Below are 21191 nucleotides of genomic sequence, written 5' to 3'. Positions count from 1 at the left end.
GATGAGGGGCAATGGGCACAGGCTGAAATGTAGAAGGTTCCATCTGAATATGAGGAGAAACTTGTTTACTTTGAGGGTGCCAGAGCCCTGGAACAGGCTGCCCAGAGAGGCTGTAGAGTCTCCTTCTCTGGAGACATTCAAAACCTGCATGGACACATTCCTGTGTGATCTGCTCTGGGTGAACCTGCTTTAGCAGGTGGGTTGGACTGGATGATCTGCAGAGGTCCCTTCTAACCCCAACCATTCTGTAATTCTGTGACAAAAACTCTGTTAACTCAAATTTTTTAATATGGAAAAGTGAACTTTGAACCAGATCAGGTACAGCCTATCTTCTCCCAATAGCATAGCAGAAATGGTATGAATTACTTGTCTTGCACTATCATTAATTAAATCAAAATTGTCTCATGTGCCTACCTCGGTCCAGATCAGATCTGCCTTAGAGAATGATCCAGTACTGATGGATGTGAACCCAAGTCTGAGTGCCCAAGCGACAGATTCCCAAGTGGTGTGGAAAGACTGCAGTTTTTCAAAAACACAGTACAACATATCAACCACGGAATGAAGATATACAAGGCAAAACCAAGGTGGTGTCATAAAACACTTTCAGGGTCAATAGCTAATGTCCCTGTTATAAACATTCTATTGGTTTTACCCAAGGTTATTTCCTTAGCTGCCAGAAGTCATTTGGCTAGAGATGGGATAAAGGGGCTGCTTTGGGCACTGACTGTGATCTATCCAAGGATCAGATCAGTTACGTTCTGCTGTTTATTTAGAAGCTGTTTGTTCCCAGTCACTTGCTATATGTTTATATAGAAATGTATACATATGTGAGTACATACATGCACACTTGGAGGGTGTTTACATAAAAGCTCTTGGGAGATTTTTGAATGAAAAACCGCAATATTTTCCTTCAGGTCTAAACCATACTTCACCAAGAGGACCAGAAGAAGTGTTGCTGAATTTTAATACCTCCTGCTCCTCTGTTAACTTCAAGTTCCTCCACATCTCAGGGGCTACTGAGTATTGATAGCAAAAGACAGACCATTAACCTAGCAAGGCCCCTGGAAAGATAAATACTACTCCCCCGGGCCCCAGTTTAAGAACATCTGGTTTAACCACCATCCTCCTGTATAGAAGCATATCTCAGGAGAGGAAGATGAGCAGAAAGATACTGCTGAGATAAGAGACAACTGCAACTGCACCTCTGCCAAGGGCTGGCCTGCAACTATGCTCAAGCATGTGAGACCTCACCATGCAAGTTCTTTACCAGCACCTTCTCCAGCACCCTCTGCTCTTTCCCATTCATGATCATCTTCCATGATGCTGCTGAGTCTCACTGCCTGGCCCCTGCAGCTTTTGGCCATTCACCTGAACCTCCCAGCTGTTCACCACAACCAAACAAAACCAGAAAAGCAAGAGGTACCATCAAGCAAGGGCTTCCAGCAGGCTGGAGGGGCCATTTCTGATTGCCTCCTACCAGGCTCATTCCTGCAACAGGCTTGTGCCTGGCCACAAAGCTGCTGTGACACTACCGAGGAACTCCTCACTGACACAGCGACATATGCAAGCAAATGCAGGGCAGCGAACTCCAAACAAGCATTTTGGCTGTACCCTCATTCCCCCTCCCTGTCAGGTTTATGATGCACTCAAACTCATTCAGATTATTTCTGTCCCTCATCCTCCCATGGACAGCAGTCCAAACCCCTTCAGAGAGAGGGTGAGGTGGCTGTGACCGCAGAGCTCCTCTACTATATCTTCTAGTATTGCTAAACTATACGCTATTAAGCAACCAAACATCTCAACTCTATCAGTAATCTTATTATTACAGCACTGTAAAAGAAAAAATGAGAGGGTTTTGTTTGGTTTTGGTTTGTTGTTTTTTTTTTTTATGACGGAGCTGCCACTGTCTGGAGGAAACGTGTGTTTTGCACACACAGAAAGGCACACACGTATTTCATATGGTGCATTGCAAGCTGCACAGAATTGAAAGCAGCTGGAGGAAAACAGTTATAGAGAAATGGTTCTCCTGGGCATCATCTGTTGATTTGTTTTGTTTATAGAAGGAACGAGATTTTTATCTCTGCTCAAAATATAAAATGCTTCCATGGCACAGAGCTCACTGCTTGGCTACGCTCTCACTCAGGAATGTAAATAAAAGGCAGGGGGGTGGGAGAGGGCAGGGGTGAAGAAAAGGTTTTACTGTACAGAATCCCTAGAAATGTCAAAAATTAAATGGTAAAATGTCCATAGGTGATACAGTCAAGGTTTGAAAGAGGAACTGAATCACCACCTACTGTGGAAGTAAAGTCCACCTCACCGTGCTTGTTAATAGCTTGATTCTACTAAAGCTGAGGAGGCAGGTTAGGGACAAACTACCCAAATCCCAAGTCTCAAATCCCAGCCTGAGTCCTGGCAGGATGAATACCCACTTAAATACACGAGTCCTTACAAAATGCATGGTCTGCAAAGGCACAGATTCTTACGGTCCTTCCACCACCTTGTGCCCACAGTTGATATTCCAAGCTCTCTCTGCAACCTTGCTCTGGGGAGGTTCCTCACTTCCCTGTGCCTGACATCCAAGATCTCATGGTTTCTTTCATATAACAACAGGGCTCTGTGTCCTAGAAGGACACCAGATGGCTGGTTTTCTACTTAAGTTGATATCACTTCCAACTGTATTAAGCAAAAGTCACATCTCAGGAAAGAAAATAAATTGTGACAACACTATATAATTAACTACTGTTAGTAATTTTAACTTGAAAAAGTTTAAAAACATAACTACTGAGAATGGTGTCCAAACTGTGAGAAATTACCTGAAGTCTAAAACTTTCTAGTAGAAAAAGTTTAAAATACTATTCTTCTGAGATCCAAAAGGTTCAAGGTGTGTTGCCATAGCTAGGGATAGTTATCACAAAACTGAGGATCTTTTATCTTTGCACCACCTATTCTTAGCTCTTAAGAGAAGAAGAGAGACAGAAGGCCAGATATGTATCTGGAAGTGAAGGCTGCTAAATGTCAGTCTGGCTTAATTAGCCACGGAGTGGACATTAAGTCTTTCTGGAACCACCAAGAGGTGTTTGCTCTTCTTAAAGCTGTGTTGTCCCTCAGCCAGAACTCTGACCTGACTGACTACTGAGGAAATATTTGGGCAACTCAGAGTTCTGTGCTGGGTACAATACATCATAACATTCAGAGACACAAAACATTCCAGAACATTAGTGATATAGTCACTACCCTAATAAAAATATATAGCTTCTCAGTTTTCCTACTGTGAAGCTTATACTGAGGTCTCTCTTGGAGAGATTACCGCATCTCAATTCACGATGAGCATTTCAGAAAACCTTAAAACTGAGGTTTGTTAAAATCTTTGGAGAGCAAACAGATCATATTGATATTTTAAGAGTTGAAAGAAGGCCCTTGCAGACTTCACCACCATCACTTTCTGTCCCTCATGCTGGTGTGCAACACATTGAAGATCCTTTAGCTGCTCCTTTTTCTCCCAGGGTGGCTATATTTCATGTCGTTCCCACATTTCAAACTACGTGCCTCAATGACCTCTTCATCTTGTTATAGCTCTACTGAGAGGGTGTTTACATAAAAGCTCTTTAGAGCTTTTTCATATGAGAAATCACAAACATGCACGCACAGATTACATCAGATTTATTGCTACTGAATAAGTTACAAGAAAACCTAGGGTTACAGGTTCAAAACTCTGCCAGTAGTTCTCATCCAAGAGCATTCATACAGCAGGAGCTTATGATCATACAGTTACCAATTACCCATCTCCTCTAAAGTTCACTGCCTTTTCATCCTTCCCACACCCCTCAACTCCTAACAAGTATCACAAGGTTTCCACTAACTGAAAGGAACTATTCTTTCCAAGGAAGTAAACTTCACTTTGTCAACACAAGCATACAGCTACCACCTCATGCCCTGCTCCCAACATACATCTCACTTCAGCTCCTTTCCTCCAGTCTCAACTTTCCCAAACATACTTGACCTCCATCTGTAACCACTCCCTTCAAATTCATATAATATCCTTCTGTTCCCATTCATTCTTCCTAGTCCTTCCCCAGCCATTCTGGGCATCTAGCTGCTTCTTCTATCTGAAAAACATACCAAAATAACAGATTTTGCTCTTTCCCTTCTTTCTTGCTTCCTTATCAAACTCCCCAAGAACCCCACAGGTCCTACAGAACCATGAAAAACAGGACTGACCAGGAAAGAAACAACCAGAGGAATGGATATGGAGAATCTACCACATGTTAGATGACTCTTGGATTAAAACTCTAGTATTGACCTGCAAAATCACTTCAGCCATAGAAAACACATGTAAAATAAACAAGCAGAACCTAAAAGAAATTGTTAGCAGTGTAAGCAATGGCACATAAGACAAGGGAATGAAGAGATGGACATTGGACATAATTTTCCCAAATTCTTCCACTATTGCTGGGAAAGTGAACTAAATGTGTTTCCAGACCAAAACCAGAAAATACTTTGAGCTCTTTCTGCTGGCTATTTCTCAGCAGTTAGCACACACTGAGCTCATAGAACAGTAAACTTCGTTTTCAATAGGGAAAAAAAGCCAAAAACAAACCTAGGGAGATAACAGAAAGATAGAAAAAAATCCATCTAAAGGTTTCAGGTATGTCAAGGGGAACTGATAAAAGACAATCTCTCAATAATATGTCAATATTTTATTTTAAAATTGTTTTTAGACAGCTCCATTAAATACTGTATAAAACTTTCCTACAGAAGAGCAAGGCATGGCAATCAAAGGTATTAATTACCAGTGAGACAGCAATGAGAATAGAACACACTGAACATTATTATTGACAAAGCCTGATGCAAAGACAAAAAGGAGTGAAAAAGAAGAACACGGGCAACTTTCTTTTAATGATGGGAGCAGTGTTGAAGGGGACAATGAAGAGAGAACACCGATTTACTCTTCAGCACTCTGAGGAAGTCTCACCTGTCAAAACTCCCCATTGATTTAACTTTCCATTTAAGAAGGACCACAGCCAGACTGGCAGGACACTTGGACTGCTATCTGAAAGATGTGGATTGACAAGTCCTCACCCCTTGGAGCACACAAAGATGCAAAACTAGTCACCCCAATGCAGAGCAGTCACAGGAACTGCCAATACGTTCCCCTGGGGTTCAGGGGAGACCAGAGTTCATGGCACGGTTTGGAGGAATTACAGCAGTTCTGAGAGGCCCTGCTGAGCCTGGCAGTTAAATGCACAGGCACAGCAAGAGACAGTCCCTGAGCAATGGGATGGAGTGCCCCACTGCTCACACAGGCATAGTCTTCTCCTTAAGGAGGTTGTTTACATTGCCTTCTTTCACCATTTAATTTAAATTCCATTTAGTGTACCAGAAGCAGCATGTTAAGTTCATCAGGTTGCTAATACAGTCAGTAGATGGAGGCAGGAGATCCTAGAAGCTAACTCAAAGCACCCAAAATTATTTTGCGAGGTGCCCGAATATCCCCAAGATAAGAAAAGCAACCTGCCTCAAAGCAAACAGCAGATCGGAAGTTAAAACCAAAGACCTAGTCCAGAAGAGCTAAGTAAAGCTCCAGAGAAGACTCCCAGGCAGAAGCTGCCTGGTGGAGAGGCCAGATTAATTCCCTCCTTGCCAGTCTCTCCTGCTTGTACATCCCAGTTCAAACCAGACCCAGTCCATCCCAAGCCCTGTGGGAAGGAAAAGCAGAAATGAGATTGCTCAAGGACTGTGTCCAGCTCCTGTTGGTCTAGTGGCATTTGTGAGCACTAGCCAGCTTCACAGCATGCTCCACTGGATACTAGATCTGGAGATGAGGTCAGAAGATGGGTAAAAGGAAGTTAACCTATCCCTGTAGGTCTACGTTAATATACTATTAATGCTATAATTTCCGTGCACTTAAAGAAATTGTCCTTGAGGGATTTTTTGGGCAGAGGCATGAAAAGGTTTAGGAAAAACGAAGACCACAAGGAATGAGTAGGCTGAAGATTCACTTTACACAGAGTTGTTAGGGTGAAATGCACCTTCACAAAAGAAAAAGGTCTTCAAATAAACACAAATACAACATTTGAACATAAGAGGTGTCTGAGTTTTGCAATGACATGCAAGCAAGCAAATCCAAAGCAGCACAGCACTAGAGGCTGAGCTACATTTACCGGGATAACCTGCAATTGTAATTATGGAAGCCTGTTCTACCTTCCCCTCACCAAAAAAAGAGTGATTTGTTGACATAAAAGCAGCATAATCAGGGCACTGAGGGAACTTCTTTTTGGATTATCAAATCTACCTTGTTTTCAAATAAAGAAAGTATTTAGTCATTTGTGGCGTGGCACTTTTCCAAATTATAGTTCAGTAGCTTACACTGCTCCTTCTCAGTCTCACCTAGAGATGCTTGATTTAGCTCAAAGACAAGGCCATACACTGCACAGCTGTGGGATCAAATTATGTTTGACACGTTAGTGAGAATTCCAGATTTGCTTCACGTAAAACCACGTGACAAAGACTATTCCGAATCTGTTAGTTTTTTCTGTCACCAACAGCAATTTGCTGATGTTTCCTGTTGAGTCAGATCCTTCTAGCTTTCATAAGCCCTTTGAATGAAGGGGAGGGAAGCAGAGTGACTTCCACTGACATAATGGCCATTTTAGGGAAAAAAAATAACCAACAGCTGAAGTTAAAAGAATACCAAAGAAAACCAAACTTCCCAGCCTTTTGACCCTGTAAACCTGATGTGGGGTTCACTGCAAACTAATGAGCCTGCCATGAGAGCTGTACATCTTAATGGTGTATATTGGTGTTCCCTACCCAGGCTTCTGTCTCCAGCCACAGTGATCCTTGTAGCTCTCTACCTTTGATGGCAGCAGTGAGAGCTGGAAAAGTTCAGGTCTACTCACCCACAGTTGGTGTTCCTTTCAGAAAGGATCCCATTTTTGTACTGCCGGACACTGGATCTGGTTGGAAGCATTATCTGGATGTGTTAGGGAGAATAACCTGCTCACCCTACACCTGCACTCAAACCATCAGCCTAACGCTCTAGCAATCAAACATCTTTTGTAAACACTGAATTTTTTAGGAGGAAGAAATGGTGCAAGATCTAGTTTTAGGTGGCATCTAGTTGGAGGAAAAAAAAAGGAAATCTATTTTATCTCACTTTTGCCTAACTCAAGCTCAAATAGCAAGGTTTTTTATCTCACTTTTGCCTAACTCAAGCTCAAATAGCAAGGTTCTGCAAAAACAGAACAAAGTTTTACTTGGAGACAGCTATCTCTAAACTTTCTTTTTCAGAGCTCTTTCAAAAACAACAGATGTAAAATAATGCCAAACAAACAATAGTATTGAAGTCACCTGTATCAAAATACTATCTGTCCCAAGATTAACTTCTGAAGTGGTCTTGTACAGGTATACTATCAAATGATGAACTCTAACACGTTGTCCTCCACTTTTAAGTACCTTCTGTATCTAAGTGTAAGCAAATGCCTAGGCTTAAGACTAGAGGCAAAAGTTTAGTTTTCATTCTTTTTGATCAGAGACTGCAAATGTTTTGGGTCAGGATTGACTTGTTGTGCAATAGGTGGACAGTATCTAGATCCAGTGGAAGGCAAATCTCTCAATCTCTCTATACATTTCTGTAACACAAGTGATCATTAACGCTACTTCAGTGTAAAACTGGCATCTTCTGAATGATTTAGCTTTTCAGAAACAGACAAGAACACTGCTAGTATGTGTTTTGCTATGTTTGAAAGCATGCAATTAGACATGTATCTCACAAACATCAACAAACACCTCCCATCCAACCTCCATATTTCTAAAAAAAAACAGGTTTGTTTAGACAGGGGTTGATAATTCAGTTTGAACACAGGTATCTGAATGCTGTGACAGCTTCTTCATAATGTTAAGCTTATGGTACATTAAACTTTAAAGCAAGATAAGCTCCTGCTTTCATTTCATCAAACATCTTCTCAGACAGCAAAAAGAAAGACACAAAGCAATGTTTGCAGCTACAGCCAAGCATGGGATACCCATCTCAGCATATGTTTAAAATGAAAATGAACGATATGTTGCATAGATATACTACTGTATTTTTAAATAGAGAATATCACTGGGATTTGTAAATCTTAACCTCATTCCTCCCTTAAGTGTTTGTTTTCATTTTGTGCCTAAAAAAACTCTGAGATTCACAGAGAATAAGCAAATAGATAGCAGTCCTTGAAATTGAGAAAGTTCACTGAAAAGAAACTGCTCTGATAATCAGTTTGGCTATTAAAAATCACAGTGGGTGGGGGGGGACATGGGCAAGAGAATTTAAAGAATAGTCCACGTTGTGCCACTGGTATTATTGAATTTTATGTATTTAGCCATATTATGCCTTTTTGTAGTCAGCAAAACAGTAATTTCACTGTCATAATAGTAATGAGGTAGCAAGAGACATTGAAGGAGACCATCCATTATAGGAGACCTGCAAGAAGAGACTTTGACCTACTGAGCGCAAGAAGTCAGGATGGGGAGAGGAGTAGACAACTAAGTCCTTCAGGAATGAAGGACAGCAAGCAGACTTGAGCACATCAGTTAAACTGACAGATTACCAAAAAAGACACCTCAGGTTTGTTTTTCCCATTTCAAATCTGAAGAGACTATGTACCCAAAAGCTTATCTTTCTACTCCCAACATTAAATCAACTACCTTAAAAAGCCTCTCCTTATAGCTGACTTAAGGTCATGTGGAAGATAAATACTGAGAGATTACAGTCACTGAATTTTTCCCTGATTTAAAATTGACACAATACACTACAAGCATCATCTCTGTATTACACCGATAACAATGCATGAGATGTGCTATTAGAGGATTTGTTATAAAGAGTTGTCGATTATCTTTATTGTACCAGTCTTTAAAAAAAAAGGACCAAATCATCCAAGTTTCCTCCTAAGGCCTATATATTTTCTAGAAGTTTAATTTTATGCAGCTACAGGCTCTCCTCCCTTTCCCAATCAACCCTTGCTTCAGATGACCTCACCTTACCCAAAAATCTGAAGAGACTGGTCTTATCACAACTTAGCAAGATACCACCTGCCAGCTGAACTGTGATAAATCACAGCTGGCCTTACAATACACATGTTAACAGTGACTGAGGCTGAGCTGACAGGCAGCAGCTCAAGGCTTTCATTTAAATCACAGAGTTCCCCCATCCACCAAAACCATGCTAAGGAAACAACTCAGCAACACACCAGTTGCCATCATCATGTTGGTATTCTAGTGTTCATTAGATCTACCGACTCTTTCCTCTACCTGCAACTGCCTTCTGTTTAGTCTGTTTTAGAGCCAACAAGGTGGACAAGCCGCCTATTCTTTGTACTCACACAACAGTTCACATAAGCTACTACCATAACAACATTCACAACAGCAAATATTCATTCCTCTCTTCCCCCATGACTGCCCTTCTGACATGATACAATGCTGGCAGAAAAAGATAGAGAAATAAGAATTCAGAAGTTATTTAAAAATGAGAATAAGGCTTAGAATGAAAATGTCAAAGGAACTTGAAGAGTTATTACTTTATTATTACTCCTGCCATACATAACACTTGTGTTTTCTGACTCCTGGAAGTGTCAGACAATTGGGTATGCAATATGATTGTAATAAAAACATTCTCTATAATTAGGGATGTGCATTTCTATTAGCAACCCTTACATAGCCTTTAAATAGCTCCTTGAACCCAAGGTTTCAGCCATGAATAAAGGAAGCTATGAGCATGCATTGGGTTTTACTCATTTGTTTAAACAGATATGCAGTATAAAAAATAATATAAAAAACAGACTCTCAAATGAATAGGTTGACAGGTTTAAACAACAACCACAGCACTTGCAGATGTGATTCACACCATTAACCTTACAGGTTCAGTCATTCCATCTTACTGAGATAAATGGATCTGAATAGCTTAGCCACCAGGCAAACCTACCAATAACCCACAGATGCTGCCCAGTATATTTCACTGGAAGTTTAAGAAGCACCCTCCTCCATTGGAAGAGTGACTCATAGGCACCTGTATCTAATAAGCTACTTAAAATCAACCTGTATTTGTAGATCAACAAGACTGGTTAATAGTCACCATTGCCAGGTAAGAGTATAAAACACTTTCCCATTTAAAACTCCAGCTTTCCTTACTTGTTGCATTCACAGAACTCATCTTCAGCCAGGAAAGCAGAAACACTTAATGGTGTATCTCTACTGTAAGGCAATTTCCCACCTCAATCCTGATTTAGACTTTCTGAAACTTATATGGTAGGCACTCAGTTCAGCAGCTGACTGTCCACAGCCAGAAGCCTAGTTTAACTTTGACTTCAGACTGCAATTAGAGCTAGGTTTGTTTATAGCAAGACTGAATTCTGCACTAAACTGCCATGCCTTCACCTCAAGGGGAAGAACCGTCTTCCTCAAACAGAACCAGAAAATGAGGCTCTGGAGAAGCAGGCACCAGAAGGTACCCTACATTTACACGGAGCAGTTCCATGCCTTCAGGGACCTCAGGACACATTGACATGCACTATATGGAAACATCGGGCCCTTCCAGCAGTCTCACAGGTGGTCAGATCCCACCAGCAACCTGCTGCACTTCTGAACTGTGGGTGTGCCTCTGCACTCACCCTCATCCCCATAAGCTTACAGAGATCAGCAGCTAAGCAGCATGGTTTTACTGCCATTTTATTTCCCAGTAAAATTCAAAGGAATTAGAACTTGGATGTTTGTGATGATCAGGGCAGATCTTATTAAGAAAGCTGGCTCACTCACCTACACGATATGCCAATGCACATCAAATACGGGCTTGACTCTTTTTCAGTCTCTCTAGACCCTCCCTTGACACACAAGGAAGCTGAACAAAGTTCAACAGGGTCAAAGAATGAAGAAATATGTGCAGAAATGATCTGTCATTTACACTGCTATAACAATTGTGCTAACCTGAAGCTGACATCACTATTCTCTTCTAGATTAGCTTTGGGTTTTTGTCAGAGATTCTTTTTCTACCACCATCCCTGAAACTTTTCCTTGAGCACACATACAAATAAGAAAAAAAAACATTGGTTTACTGGAAGGCAGAATTTGAAGAGGTATTCAAGTAAAAACAGTCAGAAAAGCACTCCGAGTTGGGTTAATTTAATTTCTGAAATAAATTATCCAGACAAAGCATCGTTGTTTGGTTTTTGGTTTTGTTTTTTTTTTTCAGCATAGCTCACTGCAATGCCTACTGTGCAAACCATTGCAGCTACTGTTATTCTGATTTGTATCCACTACAAGAGAGCAAATTTAAACAGCAGTTAAAGTGTCTGTATGCTTAAGCCAAGAAACCTGCCAAGGGACAAGTGTACAGCACAGAGATCTAAGGCAACCCTGCAACAAGTACTCAATTTCTTTCTGACCAGCACTAATGTTCCTGCTGCCTACAGAAACTAATAAGAAACCAACAATAGTAAGCTCTTAATTTTGAAGACAATTTTTGTTAGAATCTTGTTGGTAAAGCACTTACAAGAAAATATTGCAAAGAGAGGATTCTCTAAAAGGCATTATAAGTTTTGTCAGTATTTATTTCAATCTCTGCATCCAAACCAACTCCCTCTTGCCTGACCCTTCTAGCCATTTATCTTCCAGTTTACCCTTACAAATAAAAGACTCTACAGATGCTGGAGGACCTTCAGTAGGCTTTGTGTCCAATATGCAGCCCATATCACCTTTGTCACTTACCAATACAACAAGACCAGGAAGACTGCCAGCAAAGCCAGGGTGACCGTTGTACTATTAATTTCTACGGAGACAAATGCCAGGAGACCTAGAGGCTCCATTTTCCTCCACCGCAGCTCCCGCCTTGAGTGGTGCGTGTCGGGGAAAGTCTTCACAAGAGCTGATAAAGCCTCCCACAGCTATATGAAGAACATCTGCAACAAAACAGGAACCAGGAGAGCAAAAATATATCAAGTGCAAACTGCAAACCTTTCCTGTTCTCATCAACTGCACGCTCTGAGGGAGAACTTGAAGGTTCCCTGAATGGAAGGATGTAGCAATTTCCCCCCTCCCACTGTTGTTGACTGTCATGCCACTAAATATTTACATACCCACCGCCTGAGACATCAGTGCTGTTGAATAGGTTTTTAGACATCAAGTACAACAAACTGGGGAAAGTCAGGGTGGGGGGGAAGAGAGACGCTGACCATGGTACAGGTCATAGAAGAAGAATATAAAGACCCTTCAGTAGCACCCTGGCACACAGTGTCATTCTCTGAAGTAACAAAAATTAAGTACTTTTGCAACATAAAACTTAATTAGCACTTAATCTCCAGCCTGGTTATGCCTTAAAAGAATGGAACAAAATCGACTTTAAATTATCAAAACTAAAAGGAGGAATTGGGGGGAAATTCTTCCAATGCAACTACTAGAAGACATACCTAGAAGAAAAAATAATGAACAGAAAAACCCCACCGTAGTACCAGGGTCCATAAGTCAGCATCTATCACACTGGTTAATCCACACAGACAGAACTGTTTGGCTGCGTCATCTCAGGTTCATGAGTCCTACAGCAGATTTTCCCGGCTCAACGCAGTGCTACCTCGGGAGGTACCATTAGCCAGCCTCTCCAGAGATATTTTGGCTACCCCTGTGTTGCATTTCTAGTACCAGGGTTAACATTTACTATCTCTGTGTTGCAGAACAGTCAAGCCGTCACACTGCCTTGAACACTCTGCCCATGAACAATCAAGCTTTGACTGCAGTTAGGAAATATTTTGTGCATGGTATATGAATTTCTCAGCTTTCTTCTATATTTCCTGCCTGGAAACCTCAATTGTGTTTCAGGCATCTGGTCCAGTCCAAGTAGAAAGGGCAACCCGAAAGGAAGCCTTTAACCACTTATATGAGAGAAGACCACCAACTTGTTACAAACGTACCAAATGCCTTTATCAAAAAAATCTTAAGGATTACAGCACCAGCAGCAGTAGCTTGCAAGTAAAACACTCTTGCCCATGACAAAAATTCCCCAAACTGTCCAGTATCATTTGTTAGCTATGAAACTAGAAATACACATTCCTGGGTACTGCAGCCTTCCCACCTGTTCCATACAACCTATTTGAAAGTTACGAAAATAAAAACTATCAAAAGAACCCTGCATTTGTGAATCATATGGCAACCTTGAGAAACAGAAATTCTGCAACATCTGATTCCCATAACACACCAGATGAAGAGTGGTTTCTTCTCATACAACCCCAAGATAATTGCTTAGATTTAATGTGCGAGGCTTCTCCAATATCACTGTATTACATTTCCTGTTCTTATCAGAGAAGTTAATAATATAGGTATCAAAAAAGTAAAGTCTCTAACACAATGGAGTTTAATTTTAAGAAGATTTGGCTCTACTCTAACTGAATCACTTCTATTTTGGTTCTCTGTGCTCCACAACTGCATTAATTCCTTTCCAGCCTCAGATCTTTGCAGAATAAGTAAAAGGTGTTAACCAGCTCATCAGTTCCACAGAATAGCATGGTAGTTCACAGAAAACCTTGCATGTTGTATTAAAAATGCTATTGCTATTCTGGGTCAATAAAAGCTCTGCCAGTTTGCTGTTGCCAAGTTCACCAAGAACAACTGCAACATGATTCAAGAGCAGTGACACAAGGAGTTAATCAGTGAGCACAAGCCAATCTCAACCAGCAACTGATCCTGTGCGACTTTAAGAAAATAAAAATAAAAAAATCCATATGCATTAAAGTATCTTCAAATCTAAACCAATCACCACAGGAGAAGAAAGTAAGAAATAATATTACAGTTTCACTGTGCTTTTATTTATTTGGCTTTTTGACTAAAGGACATATTTATCTGCACATAGAGGACTTATGCCCTCCTATTAAAATCAACAGCAAAACTATCAGCAATCAGAGAATTAAGTACAGACCTCACTTATTTTTTAAGAAACACCAGAGCTTTTTCCCAGTCACATTGGGAGGTAGGTGGGATGAGTAGTTCTTAAACACACTCATTATGAAAGAAAATAGGCTCTCACATCAGCATCCAATTTGGAAGAGAACACATAATCAAGCTCCCAACAACAACCATCCTTTTCTGTTGTTGATTTTGTGGGGAAGGTTGTTTTGTTTTTTAAGCCTCGGAACCTGTTTCTTGCTGGAAGGTTTTAACTCAGCACCTCCAGCCATTAAGAAGGGTGGCATGCAGCATTGACTCTACAAACCACCTGGAGCACTCGCACTGCAGATCCACACGCTCGCAGTTATCATCTCAGAGTTAAGGGTTCCAGCTCCATGAGGATTCACAAAAATCCACATGATGCTTTGCAGGGCATGGGGAAAAGCATCAGGGAGACAGACAGCAATGAAAGCAGACTATTTATCAGTTCTGTACCTCTCTTTACAGGTCCCTTACATGAGAAATGCCATCCTTATTGACTAGTTAAGAGCACAGATATTTTTGCCAACCTCCCCATTCTCTGTGGAGCCATGCTAGTCAGGCTGATTATGATAAAGTTATCAAAGAACTTCAGAGAGAGACACAAAGTCTTCACTAACCATATACATGCTGGAGGAAGCCAGAGACAAGCAGAAGTGGAAGAGAGCCTTTTCCTGCCAGACCCCTATGAGTCAGCAGCACTGTCAGCGTTTGCCTCCACAAGGTTTCACTCAATGTTGCATCTACTAGGATTCACAGCTCCTTGATGCAGCACCATCTGAGCTCTCTTCTTCCATAGCAAATAGAATCCACATATTACCACCTCATTCAACATAAGCCAAAAAAACCCCATTTTTGACACACACGGAAAAAAACTCAAAACACCCACCTCATACTTCACTCCCCAGTATGACATACCTGCAGCCTGAGAGCCCCCCAGTAAATGGTCAGACCTACAAGGCAGAAGCAGTTCAATCCCAAACAGCCAGAGCTTCAGCTTGCACGCACATTCACAGCAGTAAATATTAAAAAGGGAAGTATATTATAGCATTCAAAGTGTGAGAAGATGAACTGTCCCTTCACTGGAAAATAAAAACCAAACCCATCATGCAGACAACCCAGGCTGTCCAGAAAGCCTTCATGCCTTGAAAGCCCTGTCTGCTGTGACTTCAGGAATATTCTCTGCAAATACTCTTCCAAAACAATGCCTTTCAAGTTCAAAATGAATACAAGCAGGGCAGTGAGCCTCCACAATGCTTGACATACACAAGTATAATTGGGACATGAAATATAAAACTTATTAAAAAGCAGGATTATAGACCTCAGCAGACCTAAATCATGTTAAGATTTTGGACCCATCTTCAAAGTGTATCAAATGGAAAATGTAGTCTCATATATTTCATAGGCTAATGACTAACCAGCTAGACTAACCACGAACACCTGCTAATGACTAAATTCAACTTCACTCATGCTATTATACCTCCTATGTTTTAGGTCTATAATAATCTAATTAAGGCTGAGCCACAACAATTTTATGATAGATGAAGGAAGTTTAGATATGTGTTTAATTTTAATTTTATAGCAGTTCTTCTCTATCAAAATTTGTAGCACAGTCTTCAGATCAATGAAATTCTGTTATATGGACAGCTTAGACACAAAATGCCACAAATGAAATACCACAGAACAGCTTAAAAAACCATGAGATTAATCAGAAACTACTTTATGTATAAGCTTTAACAAAGCCCATGTACAAAACTGTCTAAGTATATAAGATATTAATCTATCGTAAAGACAAAAACCTTTCCAAAGCCAAAATGAATTCTTAACATCTTTAAGGTAGACCAGTAAAAAAAGATCAAAGGAACATTTCACAAGGAGAATTTTTTTATGTTTAAAACAACCTTAATAGCCAGAGTACTTGGAATATTAATGTATTGGAATAGAGGGATTTACAGTGGCTGTCTATGACTTCATTATTACTACTCCTGTTCAAGGATTGACCAAGCAGATTATCCAGGTGATTTTGTGCTCCTGCATGATAAATTGTGACAAACTACTCAACAGATGGACCACCGAGACATCATAGTCCACTTATGAAGATCCTGCTCTACATTCAAAATGGACAGGAGCACCAAAAGGACACCATGGGCTGGCTCACGGGCAATTCTTGATCCACCTTGAATAAAATCATTACAATGAACTGGATCTTGAAAGGCAAACACAGTAACTGTGAACCCACACTGAGGAAGGTTTCATGACACTTCTCACTGAGAAACAGAAAGTCTCACTTTCCTACTTAAATTGTTTCCCCAAGTCTAAACCTAGTTATATTAACCTGAATGCTCCTCAGAAAGCAGAGACCCAGCTTAAAATTCTAGGAAAGCTAAATTACCATGAAAACTTGTACTTCAATAACAAATTTAATCTTAGCTGACTAAAAGTTATGGTACTTCAAAATCAGTCAATATCACAGGAGCTAAAAAACTAATTATGCTAACTAACTGTAGTGTCACTATACTAAGTCTCCTCTAAAGCAACAAGCTGTGAGATATCCTAGTTATTTCAAAGAACTTCACTTAGAAATAGCACAGATTTTGTGGTCAAAAGGAATGACAGTGTCTTCCTCTTGCTGTGAGAGCTTGGAATGCATTTCTAAAATAAAGTTACCTTTGCTAATAGTGACATTAAGATCTTGCAGCACCAGTGAAATTCCAAAGCAAGCAGATATTAACGTAACATCTGCTGCCCGGGGCCAGGCATTTCTAAGCAAATTGACTTTATTAAATAATCGGTAACTTGTTTATATTTCTATAGCTTGCTTTAGAAACATGGATTGATTCAAGTAATCCTATAATTTCATTGTCCTATAAACTTGACTGGAGATAAGTAAGGATTTATGTTCATGGATCAATAGCTCCACATTGACAGCAAAAGCCAAAGAATCCTGTGTAAACTAGTCTTGTCGTTGTAGAGAGCCATATCAATGTTTGTAACAATATCATGGCAAGAACCAGTGAATTTTCTTCTGTGAAGTTCAGTTTTTAAACACTACAAGAAATACCTAACCTTCTTTGACTGAAAAGCTACTCTAGGTAGCAAAGTCAAGGCTTAAATTCTCCAAACTGTGTTTCAGTGCTGGACCACAGGTCAAAAGAACTGTGAAAAACTTAACAGCAGCTCATTGTTCTATACCTTAGTTAACCAAACTGTTCTTATCAAATTGTCTTTCATCCATTAGCTCATGGGATTGACATCAAAACTTAGAAAGCCCAGTCTTTTTCTGCACTTTGCAAATATGAAGATGTAGAATGCTGTTTTTCCCCAATTAATGGAAAAATTGTGAGAACTCAATATGTAATCTCCAGCTACTACACTTCCCACCTTATCTCTCCACTTTTCAGTTCAATAATTTTATTGTGGAATCCTTTCAAAATGATACAAAGATATTTTTGTAGAGGAAGAGTACAGGCAGCTTCCTCAAAAGTGGGGCAGCCAGCTTGGAGGCAATTAACCACAGCAACTGGCATTGCACAGAGCAGTGCAATGGCTCCTGGATTGCCAGCTGGAGAAACCCCGGCCATGGCATCCTTCAGGTTGGCCTAATAGGAGAAGGTGAGACAAATAACAAAGAGAAAGGAGAAATGGGGGAATAGCAGCTAAGAAGAGGCAGTTCTGACCATCCCGTCATGGGAGGGCAGACACAGCCATCTGCCCTGCATTCTCCTTGTGAAAAGGACAAGCAAGAAGCTGGATGAACATGCCGCACAGACCATCAATAGCCTGCACGTGTACCCTGGAGATGGGGTTGCCAAGGCCAGGAGGGGCTGGGACAGGAGCTGAGGGCAAACTTCCATCTAAGACAAGCTCTTACCAAGGGGTGCAAGCCCCCCAGGCTGAACGTAGGAGGTAGGTAACAGGGTCCATCAGCACAGCAAGGGGTAAGTCAGGACCAAGGGTCACCTAGGGGGTCAAGTCAGCAATTGAAGCACCAGACCAAACCTTCAATGGGGTTCCCAGGCCGATGGACAGAGTGTGTATGTGGGAAGTCTCAGGTGAGACCAATCAGGACAATTAAGAACTATTGGTGCCTGATTACCTGAAAAGGTCAGGCCTGAAACAGGTAAAAAGATAATGACAGACACATGGGAGCTGGGGATGTGGAAGATTGCATTCATTAACACAACACATTTGTTAATACCCTGTCAAAACTCAAAATGACAAAAAGGGAAGGCACCAAAAGTCATAAGAACCTTGAACCTCAGATGAGGTAAAGAAGCATTCTCCATCTGAGGCCCACCACTGTTTTCTTCAAGTAGCACGTGCTTCCAGAAGAAGCCCCACAGACATGAATGTTCCAACGGCATTTGGCCGTCAGGCAGACCAAGAATGCAGAATCAGGCCCATCTGAGCACTGTGAGCAGTATCAGCTCTGCTGTTATGCTTTATCTCTATCTAAAACCAGATGAGTTGGATGCAATTATCTCTCTGAGATTAATAGGAAAGCAAAGAAAAAAAAAAAGAGAAAAAGAATGTGCAATGGATTAGACAATACAAACATGCCAAAACCAGGACAGGCATTATAACTCAGGCCCTATCACCACCTAGTCTCAGCACCAAAGAGGCCGTCAACTGGCACAAAGGAAAAAGGAAGTTCCAAATCAAGCAAGTCAGACTAATGCTATTGTCACAGCAACGAATTTCATACTTCAAGAAGCCCAGAAGCTATTAGTCTGCATCCACATGCAGAAAGGCCATTCGACTGCAGAGACTGAACATGGCAGTCCAAAGTGATTACTGAGAATCAGTCCCAGTTCTTCAGCTATTCATTAGTGGCATCCGCAGAGCCTCTCGTTTAGGCTGCAGAAACATCCCTTCACAGGACAAGTTCTGCTGGAGTACACCAGGTGCAGGTTTTGGTAATGCCTTTCTGACTCCTGTGGACAGGCAGGTGGAGGTTGGTGCCCTGTTGCCTCTCTTGCTTTTGAAAAACGTTCCCATTGATAAATATTTCAAAATGCCCATAACTGCAGTGGGAACAATCATGCTGGGTATTTTCAGATGGGAGTAATAACAAAAAATGTATGGGGCATTGGAAAACACAGAGCTATGGCAGGATGATGTATCACACCTTCACACTATAGAGCAAATGCAAGGACAACATAAAGTACATTGTAAAGCCTTATCTTCACTCATACCCCTATCCAGGAGATATACATTGCCTAAATTTATGCATCACATGATGAATAATTCTGGGTAGATCATGCCAAATATTCCCAAAGGCCTTCTTACCCATATGTAAGGGAACACAGATAATTAACATGCAAACTGCAGCCCCTTACATGCTTCAGAATAGTACATGTAACATATGGATGGCTTTACTCTAGTTCAGCCTTTAGTGCTCTCCCATTCATCACTTTTTTTTTTAATTGTTATTTTTTTTCTGCAGTCCTTCCTGCTGACCACTTTTACACTAGTTCTCCAAATCAGAAATCCCATCAGCTCCCTCATTCTCAGCAGATATGTTGTAAAATGGACACACATAACTGGTGAGGGGGCACAAAAAAAGAAAAAAGTGAAAAAAACCCAACCTTACACCATCACAAAAACAGCAGTTCCATATCTCAAGTTCTCACTGCAAGTCTTGGCTTAGTTCAGGTGTTTGCTAAAGCACTAGTTCTTCATTTGTGAAACTGTGGCAAATACAGGTTTTACTGGGGGCAAAGATGGCCAAGCCCCTAAAGCAAGGAAAAAAATGTTCCAAAGCTGTGAAACTCAAAGGATCAGAGCTAAAATGGTAATTAAACTATTTTAATTGCTCAGTTTAAAAAATGCACATTTTTCCTGCAGTCTCATGAATCTGAGAGTAAATTTGTGATTTCTTAATGCGTGAGGTTAACAATACTTGCAAAAGGGCATGAACCCAATAAGCTGACCTGCTAGCCAGGGGAAGAGAGGTTAAGTAGAAGACTAAATAACGTTAAATATTAGTTGAAACATCAAGAAGAACTTAGTCTCAACAAGGTTTCATCTCTACTGACACTCATGTTAACTTGCTGTCTCAGACTGAGGCATGGATAGGATCTGAGCCCACACTTCCCCATGAATCCAGCTTCCTACCTCCTTCCTACCTTCTGCTGCATTTACCAAGTGGTAGCTAAGCACAACCTTAGACTGTAGCTGGGCTAGTACAGAAACAAAATATGTATCCTTCTCAGTTTCGATGAAATACAAAATAAAAAATCCATGGAACAAAACTTTTAGCCATTATAATTTACCTTTTTACTAGATGCTGATCAGAGATCAAGTTCGTGGAAAACCACGGTTCTGTGACAATCTGAGAGGACCATTTTGTGCTCGCCACAGAGCCTAACAAAGTCTTCAAGATCCAAGAGTCTCAGGAGGTTTTTTAAGCAATTCTTAGAAGTTTCTTTCTGCTCTGAACATGCTGCTGCTTTCTTTACCTTCAGCCAATTAAGTCCAACAAGCTTAAGTGGGCAATTGCAATGATAAATCAATTCTAGCATGACCATGGCCAGCAGCCCTGGCAACTGTCCACTTTTAACTTCAGCTCTTCTTCCTCACCATCCATTTTGAAGTAGTCATTTTAACTCAGAACACCACTACTTGCAGATAATTCCCGCTAGTCTAACTTTGATGGTTACACTCATACAGCAACTGAGCTGGCATTGTGGGATCTCTGTCCCAGCACAGAGTCATAGAATCATAGAGTGTTCTGAGTTGGAAGAGATCCACAAGGATCACCAAGTCCAACTCCTGTCCCTACACAGGACAACCCCACAGTTCACACCATGTGTCTGAGGGCTTGTCCAGTCTCTTCTTGAACACTGTCAGGCTTGGGGCCGTGACACCTCCCTGGGGAGCCTGTTCCAGTGCTCCACCACCCTCTGGGGGAAGAACCTTTTCCTCATGTCCAACCTAAACCTCCCCTGGCACATCTTCCTGACATTCCCTTGGGTTCTGTCATTGGTCATCAAAGAGAAGAGATCAGCACCTGCCCCTCCTCCTCCCCTTGTGAGGAAGCTGTAGCCACCATGAGGTCTCCCCTCAGTCTCCTCCAGGCTGAACAAACCCAGTGACTTTAGCTGCTCCTCATACGGCTTCCCCTCTAAACCCTAGTCCTACAGCCATCAACCCAAATTTAAACTATTGGAACATTGGAACACATGCAGCTTAGAGAGCCAGACCTGTGGATAGGTACTCCAATGTAGGGGGTACTTTCTCCTTAAGAC

General features: G+C 41.1%; 1 protein-coding gene across 1 annotated transcript in view; it reads right to left on the bottom strand.

Annotated features, from left to right (window-relative positions):
• The window catches only part of TBXAS1 (thromboxane A synthase 1), a 234494-nt gene extending 222654 nt beyond the window's left edge, over window positions 1-11840 (bottom strand). The window contains exon 1 of the mRNA XM_080343746.1: window positions 11737-11840. Within this exon, the coding sequence (XP_080199872.1) occupies window positions 11737-11834 (98 nt within the window). The 5' untranslated portion in view covers window positions 11835-11840. The remainder of the gene's footprint in view (window positions 1-11736) is intronic.
• Window positions 11841-21191: the final 9351 nt, after the last annotated feature.

This window comes from Nesoenas mayeri (assembly GCF_963082525.1).
Source record: "Nesoenas mayeri genome assembly, chromosome: 1".
NCBI classification, from domain to species: domain Eukaryota; kingdom Metazoa; phylum Chordata; class Aves; order Columbiformes; family Columbidae; genus Nesoenas; species Nesoenas mayeri.
This window is presented reverse-complemented; position numbering and strand designations above follow the sequence as displayed.